The following is an 18877-nucleotide window of genomic DNA, read 5'->3' as shown; positions in this document are numbered from 1 at the left end:
TGCCCTAAAGAGCACCTATGGGTTCATAACAAAATTGAGAGGAAGATACAGAAATTTCCTATATAATCTTTGTGTAACCTCTTCCATAGTCAACATCCCCCACCGTCTTGATACGTTTTTGATATTGGTAAGTCTTCATTTATACCTTGTTATTCTCAAAGTTCATAGATTATTTTAGGGTTTACTCTTTGTTCTGTATTCTTCAGGTTTAGAAGATTTATGTTGATATTAATATATATATATGTATATACCATATATCTATCACTACAGTGTCGTACAGAGTTTTTAACAGTCCTAAAAATCCTCTGTGCTCTGCCTGTTCATTTCATACTCTCCTCTAAACTCTGGTTAACTCTAATTAGATTATATCTCATATTTTCTATTTGTTTTTTGTTCTTGCTTATATTTCTGTCTTTCATACTTTCTCTCCTTTTTGTAGTTTTAATTATGTGTTTTAAATTATTTCATTTTCTCTTCTTCCTTAACATGTCTTAGATACTTTTTTTTTATGTTTTAAAATGGTTACCCTAGAATTTGCAGGACATTTTGAATTAATCAAATCCACTTTCAAGTAATAGCACGTTGCTTCACTACCATAGGGTCATGTGAGTTTTTGTGAAAATACTCCTAATTTCCCCCTCCTATCCCCTTAAAAAAAGATTTTATTAATTTGAAAGGAGGGTGATAGAGAAAGGGAAAATCAGAGGGAGATAGAGATAGATCTTCCATCTGCTTTTTTACTTCCCAAATGGCTACAATGGCCAGAGATGGGCCAGGTTGAAGCCAAGAAACAGGAGCTTCATCTGTTTCTCCTAAGTGGATGAGAGGGATGTAAGCCCCCAGGCACATTAGCTGGGAGCTGGGTCAGAAGTAGGGCAGCAGGAACTTTAACTGGCATTCCAATATGGGGTGCTGGCATTGCAGGTGGTGGCTTCACCTGCTGCAAATACACATAGGTCCCAGCCCTCCTGTTCCTAGTATTGGTGCTGTCATTCATTTCACTTACGTACATGTATATGCACAGGTGTACATGATAAGCTATATTATTTATTTATTTATTTATTTATTTTTTTTTTGACAGGCAGAGTGGACAGTGAGAGAGAGAGACAGAGAGAAAGGTCTTCCTTTGCCGCTGGTTCACCCTCCAATGGCCGCCGCTGCAGCCGGCGCACCGCGCTGATCCTGGCAGGAGCCAGGATCCAGGTGCTTTTCCTGGTCTCCCATGGGGTGCAGGGCCCAAGCACCTGGGCCATCCTCCACTGCACTCCCTGGCCATAGCAGAGAGCTGGCCTGGAAGAGGGGCAACCGGGACAGAATCCGGCGCCCCAACCGGGACTAGAACCCGGTGTGCCGGCGCCGCAAGGTGGAGGATTAGCCTATTGAGCCACGGCGCCGGCTTAAGCTATATTATTTATTGCTCTTACTTTGCACAGTCTGTTATTGTTACCTCACTTAAGAAATGTAGAATTTCTTATTTTACCTTCATTATTCTTTCTTCACGGTTTGTTCTTTTTTTAAGTAGATCCAAGTTTCTGACCTGTATCATTTTGCTTATTTCTGCAAAGCTTCTTTTCTTATTTCTTGTAAGGCAGGTCTACTGGCAACAAATTTCTTCCATTTTTGTTTGTCGGAGAAGTCTTTATTCCTCATACACTTCTGAAAGAAAATTTTACACGTTCTAGAAGTCTAGGGTGGTGTTTTTATCTCCTCAAAACTTTAAATGTTTCACTCTGTTTTGGCTTGCATGTAATCTGAGAAGTCTGATATAATTTTTATGTTGCTTCTCTATAGGAAAGGTATTGTTATCTTTTTTTTTTTTTTCAATTTTTTTGAGTCTTCATTTTCTTTGGTTTGAAAATGATATGCCCAGGTAAATTTTTTTGTCAATATCTTGAGTAGTGTTCTCTGAGCTTCTTGGATCTGTAGTTTGGTGTCTGACAATTTGGGGAGATTCTCAGTCACGAGTGTTTCAGATATTCCTCTGTTGCTTGCTTTCTTCTGATACTCCTTTTTTCTTCTATATTATGCCTTTCGTTAGTTATCCCTTTATTCCTGGATGTTCTGTTTTCTTCTCAGTCTCTTTTCTCTTTGCCTTTCAGTTTTGGGAGTTTCTGTTATCAGTCCTGAAACTCAGAGACTTTATTCAGCAGTGTCCAGTCTTTTAATAAATTCATCTAAGGCATTCTTCATTCCTGTCTTTATTCTTTTATTCCTGTTAGAAATGTTTTATTTCTAACATTTTTTATTCATTTTTAGGATTTCCATCTCTTTGTTGACAATATCCATTTGTTCTTGCATGTTGTCTACTCTTTCAATTAAAACTCTTAGCATATTAATCATAGTTTTAAAAATTCCTTCTATAATTCCAACATTCTTGCCATATCTGACTCTAAAAAAGCTGATGCTACTTTAGTGTCTTTAAACCATGTTTTTAGCCTTTTAGCGTGTCTTGTAATTTTTCCTTCAAAGGTGGGCACTGAGTACTTATAATAGAACTTTAGTAAGTGGTTCTTAATAATGTGATAGTAAAAGGTGTGGGTGGAGAGAAGCATTGTATTAATACTGTGATTAGGTTTCAGTCTTTTTTTTGTTGTTGTGTTTTTTTTTTTTTTTTGACAGGCAGAGTGGACAGTGAGAGAGAGAGAGACAGAGAGAAAGGTCTTCCTTTGCTATTGGTTCACCCTCCAATGGCCACCGCGGCTGGCGCGCTGCGGCTGGCACACCGCGCTGATCCGATGGCAGGAGCCAGGTGCTTCTCCTGGTCTCCCATGGGGTGCAGGGCCCAAGCACTTGGGCCATCCTCCACTGCCTTCCCTGGTCACAGCAGAGAGCTGGCCTGGAAGAGGGGCAACCGGGACAGAATCCGGCGCCCCGACCAGGACTAGAACCTGGTGTGCCGGCGCCTCAAGGCAGAGGATTAGCCTAGTGAGCCATGGCGCCGGCCTGGTTTCAGTCTTTTAATGAGTCTGTGTGTCCCTGGACTGCTAACTTCCCCAGTGTTTCTCGTTTTTTCTTCCCTATAAATGAGGAAGGGTAGTTGGCAGGGGGCTGGAATTGGGTGTATCCCTTCTCTTAGGAAAGTTAGACTGACAAAACCCCAGGAGGTTAGGCTTTGGTAAAATAGATCCTTCTGAGGGCAAACCTTGTTAAAAACAGACTGCTCTGGTATATTTCCAAATGGTTACTTTCCACACTGCCAAGTGCTTCAGGTAATTTTTCTTCTGAACTTTCTGTTAGGACCTTGTAGAGCTCTGGTAGATAAAACATAATAGAATGGAGACTCCCCCAGTAATTTGGTCTCTTGTGAATTGTTAACTCTCAGACTTGACCATACTAAGCTTCTAGAATTTTTCATTTTTTTTTCCTATTTCTCTTTTAAAATATTTATTTACTTATTTGAAAATCAGAGTTACACAGAGAAGGAGAGAAGGAGAGAGATCTTCAATCCATTGGTTCACTCCCTAGATGAGTGCAACGGCCCTGGCTGGGTCAGCTTGAAGGCAGGAGCCAGGATCGTCATCCGGGTCTCCCATGTGGGTGGCAGGGGCCCAAGCACTTGAGCCAGTCATCCTCTGCTGCTTTTCCCAGTCCATTAGCAGGGAACTGAATCAGAAGTGGAGCAGCTGTGACAGGAACTGGTGTCCTTAGGAGATGCCATCCTTGCAGGCAGTGGCTTTACCTGCAATACCACAATGCTAGTCCCCCTAGCAGTTTTCAAATACACTTCAGTTTTTAAAAATCCAAGCCTTGGCTCTGTTTCTGCCACTAGGTTTCTCTTTGAGTGAATTGTGGTTCTGTGGCTCTCTCCAGTTGGGGCCAGTGGTTTACCCTCTATTCTTTTTGTTGAAGGGTTGTTGGTTTTATGATACGTTCAGATTTTTATATTTTAGAACAGAGTGGCGACTTCTAAAAATTTATATTCCATAACACATACTGCTGTATCCTTTTTAGTCTCAGTTTTATACTTTATTACTGTGGATCTGTCAGAAACCCAAGGTGTTTCCAAAATCTGCTAACTTAGGTTGTCTAGAATAGGCCTTAACTCTTAACCAGAGTTCTTACTCCGTGTTATTACCTTTTTGAATTCTACATGCCAGGGCTCATACCAAAATCTCTCCATTTTACTAGTTCAGAGCTCCTATCTCCAAGTCTAGCATGTTCTTGCTAGATGGAGAATTCTTTGTATTTAAAATAGTTGAGTTAAGGAAGGTTCAAATTTTCTCATTTCCCCTCTGAAGGTTTGAATCTATGAAATAAACTGACAATATACAGGTAACAAGAAAAAGGACATACAAGTTTTTTTTTTTTTAAAGATTTATTTATTTGAAAGTCAGAGTTACAAACAGAAAGAAGGAGAGACAGAGAGAAAGAGCTCTTCCATCTGCCGGTTGTCTGCAATGGCTGGAGCTGTGCCAGTCCGAAGCCAGGAGTCATAAGTATCTTCTAGGTCTTCCATACAGGTGCAGGGGCCCAAGGGGTTGGGCCATCCTCTACTGCTTTCCCAGGCCATAGCAGAGATCTGGATGGGAAGTGGAGCAGCTGGGAATCAAACTGGCACCCATATGGGATGCTGGCACTGCAGGCCATGGCTTTACCCACTGTGCCACAGCACTGGCCCCTGCAAGTTTTATTATGTGCTTACGACACAGGGGTACAAGGCTCTTGCCATCCATGTGGTAGACCTGGATGGAGTTCCTGGCTACAGACATAAGTCTGACCCCATCCCGGCTGTTTGTAGGCATATGGGGAGTGAACCAGCAGATAGAAGATCTCTCTTCCCCACTCTGTTTCTCTCTCTATCTTTCAAGTAGATGAAAAAATAAACAGACAGTAGGGGTAAGATTGATGCTCCTTACATAGGGAGCTTTATTAAAGGATACAGGTACTTGAGTTCCTAGGTGGAAAGAAGTGTTTGTGGGCTGTGGAATATTGGAGGAGATGTGCACAGCAAGCAAGGGTTGTCTTGTTATGTAAATGAGGCCTCCCAGGTAACAGTGTTGTGAGAAATGGGGTCCCTGGCAGGCTTTATTGCAAGTTCTTGTCACCCACATAGAAAAGAATTCAAGGCAGAGACACAGAAGTGCAGGAAGGGAAGATACACTTAAAGAAATAAGTACACATTCAGATGTGAATGTGGGTAACCTCTTTCCATGAGAAAGCAAGGACAATTGTTTCCCTCTCAAAGATAGAGTGGTCACTTTATAGTATAGAGGGATGATACCCTAGTTCAGTATACAAAGAGTATGGAGTTCTAGCAGGATTTCAGCATGTGGTGACCTCTAGGAAGGTGTGGTAGTGTCCCCATACACATGGTCATCACAGTGTCTCCTGCATGAGAAGTGAGGCTCAAGTGCATGATGGGGAATGGGAACACTGAGACTGCATCCATGTTGGATCAGCCAGGAAGGGAGTGCAGTTTTAGGCGGTTCAGGGCCTCACTACTCTTGCTGGTAGTCTCTCAGCTCCTTGTTTCTTCCTACCTAGCTACCTACCTACCTAACCATATCAACAGCAGCTTGTAGAAATCAGTCTGGACCAGGTGTTGCACTCCCAATGTTTTCCCATGGTAGGATCCTGGGAGAGGGGTAGATATCAGATACAAAGGCCTGTGGCTGTATCCACTCTTCTTTTACTAATTTATATGGAAGACCAACTTTTGAAAACCATTCCTGTGTCTGCAGGTTTCTCTGAATAGCCAAGTTGAAATATGCCAATGGAGAATGGGATATTTTACTTTCCCACAGTTCTGTGCTGCTTCTGTGGCTTTTAGGTAGAGGACTAATTGTGCCAAATTCTAGGTATGACAAGAGGTATACCCTCAGGGAGCTTTGTTGATGCCCTCTGAATGTTTTTTTTTCAGGTGGGTCATGACAAATGGTTATATTGAGAGATTTGAAAAATATCAGCAAAATTGGGAAACTTGTTAGATATGTTTTACTTCAAATGTCTGAAATTTAGGACATTGATGGATGTTGTCTTGGTGATTAGTGCTGATAGAACATGGCTATAATTTGTGTAACTTGTGTATTCAGTGACAGTTTAAAATAGAATATTATTTGTTGCGCTGAGATTAAATGACAATTATTTTCCATAGTAGTAAGTCATAATATCTTGTCCCTTCAGGTACTCTTCCCCCAAATTAGCTCTCAGACTTGACCATAACATTTACACGTGCTGAAAATGTCTGCAAAGGCCAAATGCATGGTCCTTATCTTTGTATGGTTATCTTCATGGCCTCTGACTCTGAAAGTCATTTCCTTGTAGATAAAGCCACCAGTGCTACTTATCAGTGTAAAAACATTGTGTTTAAATCTCTTTGCTAGTCTATAGCAGTGAGATTTACATGTTTTAACCTGAAATTCTACCAATTTGTCTATTCAAGACTTTTTACAACACAGTTATCTTCAAAACAGCCTGGTACTCACACAAAACAAGACATGTGGACCAATGGAAAACTTTATAGAGATCTCAGAAATTTATCCACACATCTATAACCAACAAATCTTTGACAAACTAGCTAAAACCACTCCCTGGAGAAAGGACAGTCTCTTCAACAAATATTATGTTGGGAAAATTGGAGCTATGCATGCAGAAACATGAAATAAGACCCCTTCCTTATATCCTATACAGAAATCAACTCACAGTGGATCAGGGATATAAATCTAAGACCTGAATCCATCAAAAATCTAAGATCAGAGAACACAGGGGAAGCTCTGTACGACCTTGGCATAGGCAAAGACTTCTTGGGTAAGACCCCAGAATCACAGGCAATAAAGGCAAAAATAGACAAATGGGATTACATCAAGCCTAGAAACTTATGCACAGCAAAGGAAACACTCAACAAAGTGAAGAGGCAATTGACAGAATGGGAAGAAATATTTGTAATCTATACATCTGATAAGGGATTAATACCCAGGAAATACAAAGAGCTTAAGAAACTCATCAACAACAAAACAAACAACCCAGTTAAGAAGTGGGCTAAGGATATTAACAGGCATTTTTTGAAGGATAAATTACAAATGGCCAACAGACTCATGGAAGGATGGTTAGGATCACTAGCCATCAGAGAAATGCAGATAAAAACCACAAAGCAGTTTCACCTCACCCCAGTTAAAAATCAAGAAATAACAAATGTTGATGAGGATGTGGGGGAAGAGGTACTCTAGTACACTGTTGGTAGGAATGTAAACTAGTACAGCCATTGTGGAAGACAGTATGGAGAGGCCTCAGAAATGTGGAAATAGATCTACCCTGTGACCCAGGGTAGATCTCTACTGAGAATTTACTGAAAGGAAATAAGTCAGCATATAAAAGAGTTTTTTGTACCCCCATGTTTATAGCAAGCCAACTCAGAATAGCTAGATGTGGACTCAACCCAGGTGTCTATCCGCTGATTACTGGATAAGGAGAATGTGGTGTATATACACAATGGAATACTATTCAGCTATAGCAAAGAGTGAAATCATGTCTTTTACAACAAAGTGGATGCAATTGGAGACCATTGTTCTTAGTGAAATAAACCAGTCCCAACAAGACAAATAGCATATGTTTTCCCTGATTTATGGTAACTTATATAGAGACCCCCAAAAATGTAATGTATCTGAGCAGAATTTTGAGATTTGATTATTGTTTCTAGCCCTTATTTGTACACTTGAGAAACAGTGGTTTTTTTGCTTAGTCCTTGTTGAATTCTTTATTTAGTGAAGGGTTAAGCTTGTGACTATAAAGTAAATTGAAAATATGCCATTGTACAAATGAAAAGAAAAAGGAGGAGGGAGGGTGGAAACTAGAAAGGGAGAGTAGAGTGGGAAGTATCATCATTCTCTTAAAACTGCAAATGTGAAATACATTAAATTTGTTCCTCTTATATAAACAAAAACATTTAAAATAAATAAAGCATGTTTAAGATGCTGTCAAAAACTTCAGTCACTCCATTATATTTTTATATTTCTCAATGTTCTGGTTGATGCACTAAATGTTAAAGTCTCAAGGGGCCTACTATTTGCTTTCTAGGATATTATCAGATTGAGAAATAAAACAAAGAAATAATACTGGAGTGAAAACAATCACCTATTTTACTCAGAAAAATCTAAGGTGAAGAATGCTGCTTACGAGTAGAGCCAGACTGCCTTATTAACTTGACTTGGGTTTGACCAACTGATTTCTCAGTTGTTGGCTAGACCAGACTGGCAGAGTGGACTCAAATGAATCGAAGATTACTTGTTCTCTGTAGGCAGTTTGTTCCCAAGAGAATTCTAGAGATGTGCTGAACATGTGCATTTTATCAAATGCAAACTAATTAGTAGAGAGACCAATTTGGCCAATGAATTTCTTCCAGAAAGAGAAAACATTGCCCTGTAATATGTTTGTATTTATTTATTTGTTTTTTGCTGTCTCCTTGATATGGAACAAAAAGATTTAGTTCACTTATACTTCTCTTCCTCTCATCCTTCCAATATAATTCTGTTGTAGTTTTTAAAAAGTAAATATTCACCCTTCACATTTTACAATCATTTATCTCCATTTTTTATTCTCTACAATAGTTCATTTTCACCGTAAGTAGTATTTTTTTCCTCTGTAGTTGCTTAGTTTTTATATATCTTAACAGTAGTAGAGCTCACTGATTTTCCTTAGTTGCATTAGTATTTCTATGTGTTAAAAATCAAATTTATCATCATGCAGTATATTTGCCTGTGATGTTCTGAAGGCTGTAGTCTGGACTTCTTGGTTTTAAATGGTGTTGTGTTACTGGTCATCTTAGTATCTTACTGTCACTCTTATTCCTACAGTTTTCTTCGTCTTTCTTTTGGGTTAGATCCATTACCCAGGTGTGGTGTCGTCTTTCTCTTCGTGTATTCTCATGTTTACTAAAGCACAGATTCCAGAGATGTCCTGTTAAAAAATGTATGGGATGTAAATTTTTTTTTTTTTTAGAATTATTGTATTTATTTATTTGAAAGAGTTACAAAGAGAGAGAAGGAGAAGCAAAGAGAGAGAGAGAGGTCTTCCATTCCGCTGGTTTACTCCCCAAATGACTGCAATGGCCAGAGCTGAGCTGAGCCGATCCGAAGCCAGGAGCCAGGAGCTTCTTCCACCAGGGCTCCCATGCAGGTGCAGGGGCCCAAGGACCCCGGCCATCCTCCACTGCCCTCCCAGGCCACAGCAGAGAGCTGGATTGAAGAGGAGCAGCTGGGACTAGAACCTGCTGCCCATATGGGATGCCAGCTCTGCAGGCTGGGGCTTTAACTCACTGCGCCACAGCGCCAGCTGCTTGGGATGAATCTGCTTCAGGACTTTCACTTCTGAAAATATCCCCAATTCTGTCCTAACAGTTTACGACCTCAATTGTGAGTACAAAATTTTAGGTTAGAAATAACTTTGCTTCAGAGTTTGATGACATCACTCTGCAGTTTTTTTTTTTTTTTTTTGACAGGCAGAGTTAGAGAGACAGAAAGGTCTTTCTTCCGTTGGTTCACCCCCATATGGCCACTGCGGCCGGCGCTGCGCCGATCCGAAGCCAGGAACCAGGTGCTTCTTCCTGGTCTCCCATGCGGGTGCAGGGCCCAAGCACTTGGGCCATCCTCCACTGCCCTCCCGGGCCACAGCAGAGAGCTGGCCTGGAAGAGGAGCAACCGGGACTAGAACCCGGTGCCCCGACCAGGACTAGAACCTGGGGTGCCAGCACCGCAGGCGAAGGATTAGCCTAGTGAGCCCCGGTGCCGGCATTTTTTTAGTGTTTATAAGAAGTTTGATGCATTTCTATCCTGGTTCTTTGTGTAAAATTATTTTTTTCTGGAAGTCTGAAATTTATCATTGTCATGAGTCTATTTTTGTCATCTTTGTTGGGCATGTGGATAAACCTTTACAGTCTGAATGTTCACACTTTTTTTCATCCTAGAGAATTTAATAGAATTATGTATTTGATTTTTTTCAATTTTCACTGTATAAACTTTCACACAGTCCCTGCATTTTCTAAATGTGCTTTCTTCAGCTATGTATAGTATACTTCAGTTCATAAACCCCATCTTTTACTTCCCTGGAGATCTCCAGTCTGTTGATGTTGTGGTAAAGGGGGTCAGGCTTCACAGTAATGGCAGTGTGGGGTATGGGTGTGGAGTGGTGGTAATCTGAAGGCTTAATTACTTCTTAAGCAGATGTTCAAGAATCTGTTCTTAGCCTCACTCTCACTCTCACCCTCACTGCCAGACATATATGGGCCTCTTGAAAGTTCTGAGGTGTACTCTGCTTTGTGCCCAATATTGGCTTTTGGATTCAGCTTTCTCACATCTAAGTCAAGAGCTATTATAATTTTTTTTTTTTTTAGATTTTATTTATTTATTTGAGAGGTAGAGTTACAGACAGAGGGAGAGACATAAAGGTGTTTCTTCCATTGGTTCACTCCCCAAATGGCTGCAACAGCCAGAGTTGTGCCGATCCAAAGCCAGGACCCAGGTGCTTCTTCCTGGTCTCCCATGCGGGTGCAGGGACCCAAGCACTTGGGCCATCTTCTACTGCTTTCCCAAGCCACAGCAGCGAGCTGGATTGGAAGAGGAGCAACTGGGACTAGAACCAGCACCCATATGGGATGCCGGCGCCATAGGCGGAGGATTAGCCTACTGTGCCACAGCACCGGCCCCTGCCATTGTATGTTTATTCTCGAAATATATGTGTTTCTTGTAATGAACTAAATAAGGATGGGTAGTTTTTCTAATGAGCATGATGAATACTGATGCTGAAGAAAAAAATGGTATTTTTAGGTATTTGTAGCAATAGTGTTATGATAAGAAATTATCTTTGATTTGCATTATTTCCAAAGTCACAGGTACAGCTAAACTATCAGTGGTATTTTGCTCATATTAAGTGAAGGAAATGTTACAGTTGGATTAGAAGATTTATGAAAATCAATATGTAATATTTTTTCATGTTCACTTTTCTGAAATCCCTGAATTTTTTCCATGGACTCAGTTTAGAAACCTTAAATTTAAGGGGCTAGGGGCTGGTATTGTGGCTCAGCAGGTTAATGGCCTAGCCTGAAGTGCCGGCATACCTTATGGGTGCTGATTCGAGACCCCCCAGCTGATCCACTTCCAATCCAGTTCTCTGCTATGGCCTGGGAAAGCAGTAGAAGATGGCCCAAGTCCATGGGCCTCTACAACGGTATGGGAGACCTGCAAGAAGCTCCTGGCTCCTGGCTTCAGATTGGTGCAGCTCCAGCTGTTGCGGCCAGTTGGGGATTGAACCATCGATGGAAGACCTCTCTCTTTCTCTCTGCCTCTCCTCTCTCTGTGTAACTCTGACTTTCAAATAAATAAATAAATAAATCTTTAAAAAAATTAATTGGACCATGGTGGTATCTGAGGATCAATCTTGATTTCTTGTGTTTGTGCTATTTAAGAGGCGTCTTTACAACACAGAATTCTAATCACCCTTTTTGTTTGAATACTCAGTAAATAGTTATTAAGTATCAACTATGTGTAAGACACAGGATCAGAGATACATTATTTAACAAAACAGGCAAATCTCTGTCTTCATGAAGGTTATTTATATTTGTTGAGGAATATATAATTGGTTATCATATAGACAAAATTAGAATAAAATGGAAAGAGAAATGAATTAATATCTTTTTGATTCTAGCATTACTTTACTCGAAACAAAACTTGGAAGTATTTTTTTCATTATGAAAGTAATTATATTTTCAAAAATTAGAGAATATTGATAGGAAAATCTCACCCATTTACTAATCAGAAATAACCACTATTACCACCCTCGTGTGAAATCAGTCTCTTTTCTTCTGTGTATATATGTGCATTTAAGTATGCATTATTTCTTTATAAAATTGGATTTTTCTTTAAAAACCTACATACTTTTTTTACTTAACAGTTTTTCCTAATTTTAATGGTGTTATAATATTCAAATTTTATAAATATACCAAATGAATCTCTTTAGATTATTATTAATATTTTTTTACTATTAAGACTTAAGAGGCCGGCGCCGCGGCTCACTAGGCTAATCCTCCGCCTAGCGGCGCCAGCACACCGGGTTCTAGTCCCGGTCGGGGCGCCGGATTCTGTCCCGGTTGCCCCTCTTCCAGGCCAGCCCTCTGCTGTGGCCCGGGAGTGCAGTGGAGGATGGCCCAGGTGCTTGGGCCCTGCACCCCATGGGAGACCAGGAAAAGCACCTGGCTCCTGGCTCCTGGCTCCTGCCATCGGATCAGCGTGGTGCGCCGGCCGCAGCGCACCGGCCGCGGCGGCCATTGGAGGGTGAACCAACGGCAAAGGAAGACCTTTCTCTCTGTCTCTCTCTCTCACTGTCCACTCTGCCTGTCAAAAAAAAAAAAAAAAAAAAAAAAAAAAAAGACTTAAGAGAAGTAAAGATGTGAATTTCAAGTGTTAAGGAATCTAGGTACCTTGTAAGCATGCCATATGAGGTAAGTACAGTAGGGAAGTAGATGAGAAGGTGAAAAGTCTTAATAACAATTTAGTTATGGGATGGTTTACACTCAGTGTTGTTTTAAAAGTACTTTATAAATAACTGTTTAATGCTGGTATGGTTATTTTCAAAAAATTATATAAAAATCCCCCAAGAAATATGTAGCCTTTGTTATTTCCTGAGAATTCAGCCAAATCTTTTTGTTTACAGCTGGGCTCAAAATGCAGAGAACTCAAAGATATTCATTTTGGCCAGTGTTACAAGATCTCAGATGAAGGCATGATCGTCATAGCTAAGGGCTGTCTGAAATTGCAAAGAATATACATGCAGGAGAACAAATTAGTAAGTACTTGTTATCATCCTTGTGTTGCTTATTTTGTCCTCTGAATTCCTTGAACTTTGTAGATAAATTTTCTTCTGCCTATTTTCTTTTGATAGTTGAGAGGCAAATACTAATTATTCAAAACCAGAACTCCTCTCCAAACAATGGTTTTATGAATTCGTAATGTAACTGGATAGGTACTTGTATGTATTTTTTAAAATGCCTTATTTGCATGTGATCAAGTGATTTTTAAATTCTGACAGTGAATTAACTTGGGAAAATTAGGAAAAAAGATTTATTTGTCAAACGTAAGTCTGTGGTTGTAGTTCATTCCGATTTCCCACGGAATAATATTGCTAGATGATTAGTATTTTCTGATGCTCAAGAACACTTGTGAAATGGAGCAGTTTACTTAGTATGGTAAAAAATGGAATAAATAGGGGCAGATAATCTTTGCAGTTAAATAGATTCGTGTTTTAAGCACATGCAACTACATGTGTCACTGACGTACTTAATATATTTAAAGCCATTCAGTTTTCTTTTATTGAGATAAGTGTTCATAAATCATGAAATTTACCTTTAAAAATGCATGGTTCCTTTGTTTTAGTATGTTCAAAATGTTGTGCAGTCATCCCCAATATCTAGTTTTAAAGTATTTTTGTTACCTCCTAAAGAAACTATGTGCCCATTGGCTATCACTGTCCCCTTCCTTCTTCCGGCCCCTGGCTGCTACTAATCTATTTTCTTTCTGTTGATTTGGGTATTCTAGATATTTCATGTAAGTAGAATTACATAATATGTAGCTCTGGCTTCTTTGACCCATTACGTTTTCAAGGTTCATCAATGTAGCATGTATCAGTGTTTCATTCCTTTTTTATACATGAATAAAATTCCAAAGCCATTTAATTTTGGTTTAATGGATACATTGTACATGTTAATAGAAGAGATTGTCATGAGGGAGGCTCAAATAGGCATTCTCAATGTTGAAAAATAGTGTACTTGGAAATGTTGGTCCTAAATGTACAGCATATTTATAAAGAAGACTTGCTTTTTAAATAGCCCCTGGAAAGTAGAGATTTTTTTATTGCCCTGGAGTTAGTTTATGAAATTTGATAAATATCTGATAAATATATCTCATATATGAACATAAGTGGAAAGTTCTCTGGAAGCATCAGTACTTCCACTAAGATAATGCTATTTTTTAAATATTTATTTATTTATTTTTATTTATTTGACAGATAGAATTAGAGAGAGATAGAAAGGTCTTCTCTCCATTGGCTCACCCTCCAAATGGCCGCTATGGCCAGAGCTATACTGATCTAAAGCCAGGACCCAGGTGCTTCTTCCCAGTCTCCCATGATGGTGCAGGGGCCCAAGCATTTGGGCCATCCTCCACCGCCTTCCCGGGCCACAGCAGGGAGCTGGACTGGAAGAGGAGCAATCGGGACTGGAACCTGGTGCCCATATGGGATGCCGGCGCTGCAGGTGGAGGATTAACCAAGTGAGCCACATTGCTGACCCGATAATGATATTTTTAAAACAATTCTAGGGACGGTAAAGATGCCAGTTATGATGCCCACATCCTACATCTGAGTACTTGGATTCGATCCCTAACTCTGGCTCCTAACTCCAGTTTCTCACTAGTGCAGGCACTGGGAAGCAGTAATCATGGCTCAGGTCCACCCTAAGGCCAAGTGGTGTGAGTTCCTTGTTCCCTGGTCCAGCCCTGACCATGTAGCCATTTGGAGAGTGTATCACTAGATGGCATCTTTCTTTCCGAATTTTCAAATAAATAATTTTTAAAAAAATATTTTACTTAGAAAAAATTGAAGCACTGTGTGTTACAATAAAATTACTTTTATTATGATAGATTATAGAATATTTTTCCCCTAAACTATTTAGTAAAAATATTTCACATTCCTCTTGACATTTAATATCAGTGTAATAATCATGTTTGATACCATATAATTTTGTAGATGATGACGTCTTCTGGGTCACAGAGACTGAAGATTGATTCCTAGAGGGTACTAACTTGCCTTTTTACAATGGGAAAGTTACTTAAGCTCTTTAAATTTTATTTGTAAATTAGGCAACTGTTACATGTCTTTTTGCAGATAGTGGTTTAAAGGATTAAATTACATAATGTCCTCAAAATTTCCAGTACAAGCTCTCATAGAGGACACTGAAAACCTAATTGTTTTTATGCTATATCACAATTATATTTGTTATTTAATATTGGATTCTGCTTTCCACTGAAGATAAGAGAATTCCAACTTAAAAATTTTCTATTGTTCAATTAATAGGGATATTTGTTAATACTAATATTGACAAATATTCAGTTTCTAGATGTAACTATATATTGACTGATATTCAGTTTCTTATTGAATAAACACAGAGACATTTTTATTGGCACATGAAAAAGATTTTTAGCCAATTAAATCAACTGCTTATATTTTGAAGTTTCTTGTTGCATTCATATACTCTATACTTAATTCCTAAGGAAATTATTTTTGTATTTTTTAGTTCAGACTTTAAACATTTTGATGTCATTGAAGTAATTTTTCTGGCTCTTTAAGGAGGGTCACTTCAGTAAAATCCTTACCATTTAAGATTCTTGGGGAAATTTGAATTCTTTATTGAATACTTTAAAAACTAACCTCCCAAAAGAACTTTGTTTTGCACTTTTAAAATTTATGAGATAAGAAATATTTCAGTTATTTGCAAAACTTCAATTTTTGGCTGGCGCCATGGCTCAATAGGCTAATCCTCTGCCTTGTGGCGCCAGCACACCGGGTTCTAGTCCCGGTCGGGGCACAGGATTCTGATCCAGTTGCCCCTCTTCCAGGCCAGCTCTCTGCTGTGGCCCGGGAGTGCAGTGGAGGATGGCCCAAGTGCTTGGGCCCTGCACCCCATGGGAGACCAGGAGGAAGCACCTGGCTCCTGCCTTCGGATTAGCACGGTGCGCTGGCGGCAGTGCGCTGGTCACGGCGGCCATTGGAGGGTGAACCAACGGCAAAGGAAGACCTTTCTCTCTGTCTCTCTCTCTCACTGTCCACTCTGCCTGTCAAAAAAAAAAAAAAAAAGAAAACAAAACTTCAATTTTTAGTAATTTGGGTATTTTTCTTTTGAAAAATATTGCTAGTGATTTGGCAACAAGTATTTTAGATTGGTAACTAATAGTGTTACTTAGAGAAAACACTGCGTGGAAGTATACTGTCAGAATTTGACCTCCTCTTTGACAAATAATGATCATTACCCAAATTATTTTGTAATTCTACTGATAAATTGAATCTCCCTAAGAGAGAGTAGTCTAGAAATAATAATAGGGTACAGGTTTATGTCATAGTGGTTAAGATCTGCTTGGGACTGCCCTATCCCATGTTGGAGTGCCTGGGTTCAAGTTCCAGCTCTGCTTCTGATTCTGGCTTCCTGCTGTTGCTTACACTAAGAGGCAGCAGGTGATGCTTCAAGTATTTGGGTCCCTGCCAGCCATGTGAAGACCTGGGGATTGAATTCCAGGCTCCTTGCTTCAGCCTGGCCAAGCCCTAACTTTTGTAGGCATTTGGGCAGTAAGCCAACAGGTGGGAGATATTTCTCTCCCTGTTTGTCTCTTCCTTTTAAATAAAAATAAATGAATAAATTATAGCATTTTTTAAAGTATACACTTTGCTGATTTGTAATATCAAGTTGATTTTTATACATGTCCATATTTGACTGAGTATATATTGTTTCATATTATACCTTGGCCTTTAGATGGCAGTATTGTCTGTATATTTCAATGGCACAGCTTTTGTGTCCTGGATATAACTATAAGGATATAATGCTTGTATACGTTTCTGCTGTTCTTTTGAAATATTTGTTCTTTAGGTCAAATTAATGGGAACATTTCTTTTTAAAGTTTGAAATATAGTTACATCTAGAATGCAACAAGATGAATTTGCCATTTTACATGAACAATTAAAATACTTGAACTTCCATATTTGTGGCACTAATTTAAGTAGCCTAAACTTTAAATAAAACAGGGAAGGATATCTGTGTTTATCAGAGGGAGAGGTTTTATTCCCACGGAAAGAAAGTGAGGGCAATGGTTTGACATTTTAAAACTCAAATAAGTTACAGTGAAGCAGAGTTGAGACATACAGGTAGAATCTTCCTAAAAGAAAATTTTTATTTCAGTCATTTTTGAGTGAGACAAGTGCCATGCACTTACATGGATGTATTTTGCATCTGCTCTAAAACTCTTGTGTAGACTCTAGAAATAGATTTGAGAAATATAACCATAGTGAGAGTGTAGCATATTGTATGCATCTGTCTTTCTAGTGATAGCTTTTATATCACTTCAGTGTACTTGCCACAAAAGCTATTTTTATGTCATAATTAGTTTGGGGATTGTCATAGTCCATTTTTACTGCTGTAACAGAATACCTGAGACTGGGTAGTTTGTAAAGAATGGAGGTTTGTTTGGCTCACAGTTTTGGAAACTTACAAGTCCAAGAGCATGGTGTCAGCATCTGGCCAAACCCTTTGTGCTGCCTCATCCCATAGTAGAAAGAGGAAGGGCAGGGGGGAGAGAGTGAGGGGTAGAGACAGAACCTAACTTCCTTTTAGAATAAGTCCCCTTGAGATAACTAACCCAGTTCTGTATTGATGACAGATCGTCCGTGAGTGTAGAGCTCAATGTTCTAATCACATCTTATTAGATTTCATTTCCTGACATTGTTACTTTGGGGATTAAGCTTCCAAATATGAACTTTGGGGAGCACAGTCAAACATTGTGGGTGTGTAGTTATTGATGACATAGAGACTTCAGTAAGTATATTTTATCTGCTTTTTTACTCTTCCTGTAGCCAGATTCTGCTTTTCTATTTTTTGGACAGAGGAACTTTTTAGATGGACTTTCATTCAGTTTTGAAATGATGGGATTGGATAGATTATCTGTTGTTTGTTATCCAGCCTGATATTTTAAAGTACTAGGATTTTATGATTTATTTAAAAAACAATTTATGTTTTAAGTCATAGGGTCAGTATATTGATATAGATCTGTGTGGGTCATGTTTGCATTTAGTCTATTGTTTTTTCACATTCTCCTCTGAAGAGTTAGGGACTAGTATAGATTTTTGAATTATCAGGAAAATAGCCCTATAGTATGAATATATTTTAGAAATTTTTAGGTAAATGATAAAAATTTCTTGGTTAAAACTTTTATTTCCTAAAAGTAAAGTGTGATTTTTTTTTGTTTTCAGACTCTTGGTTAATTGATACTTTACTAGTTTTGTAATTCATTGACATCTCTTACAGATGATTTGACATCTATTAGAGACACTTGGCCATTACTGTAAAATATTATTTTGACTTTTATTATTCATAATAGGCATTTGGCCTACTGCTTGAGGACACCAGTTGAGAAAACTGCATACTATATCAGAGTGCCTGGGTTCAAAACCCATTCCACTCTCAATGCTAGCTTTCTGCTAATGCAGACCTTGCAGGCATCAGTGATAGCTCAGGTAGCTGTGTCCCTATCACCCACATGGGGGAGCTTGACTTGAGTTCCTGGCTCCCATATTTGGCCGGGTTCTAGTCCCAGTCGGGGTGCCGGATTCTGTCCCGGTTGCCCCTCTTCCAGGCCAGCTCTCTTGACTTGAGTTCCTGGCTCCCATATTTGGCCTGGTCCAGCCTCAGCCACTTTAGGAATATGGGGAGTGAACAAATGTATGGGAGCTGTCTTTGTCTCTTTGCCTCTCAAATAAATAAAATAAACTTCAAAGTTTAAAAAAAATATTCTTTGGAGGCTTGCATGGATGAGGTAGGTTCTAAATTTATCTTTCTAGACTTTCTTCCTCCTGACTGGAAGCATTTTGAGAGATTGAGGCAAATGCTATTTTTGTGTCACATGGAATGTGGCCCACACCTTGATCCTGCTATTTCCTACTCATGTGACTTGGGTTAGTTGTGGGAATTTTTGCACTTTGATTTCCTTCTTTGCAGAAAATGTGTAGTGCTGCTTCAAACATGTTCTTATGAGAATGAGACTCAATGAGATTAAGAGGTAAAGTATCACATGTGTTTCATGGCCCCTAACATTGGAAGACTTCAGTGAAAGTTTTCTACCTCTCCCTGTCAGGG

The 18877-nt window shown here is 39.2% G+C and overlaps 1 protein-coding gene across 1 annotated transcript in view; it reads left to right on the top strand.

Moving 5' to 3' along the window:
• Positions 1–18877, top strand: part of FBXL17 (F-box and leucine rich repeat protein 17) — a 533662-nt gene that overhangs the window by 31206 nt on the left and 483579 nt on the right. Inside the window, exon 4 of the mRNA XM_002713874.5 lies at positions 12640–12771. Coding sequence (XP_002713920.4) covers positions 12640–12771 — 132 coding nt within the window. The remainder of the gene's footprint in view (positions 1–12639; positions 12772–18877) is intronic.

The sequence above is a fragment of the Oryctolagus cuniculus genome, chromosome 14, assembly GCF_964237555.1.
Source record: "Oryctolagus cuniculus chromosome 14, mOryCun1.1, whole genome shotgun sequence".
In the NCBI taxonomy this organism is placed as follows: Eukaryota; Metazoa; Chordata; class Mammalia; order Lagomorpha; family Leporidae; genus Oryctolagus; species Oryctolagus cuniculus.
This window is presented reverse-complemented; position numbering and strand designations above follow the sequence as displayed.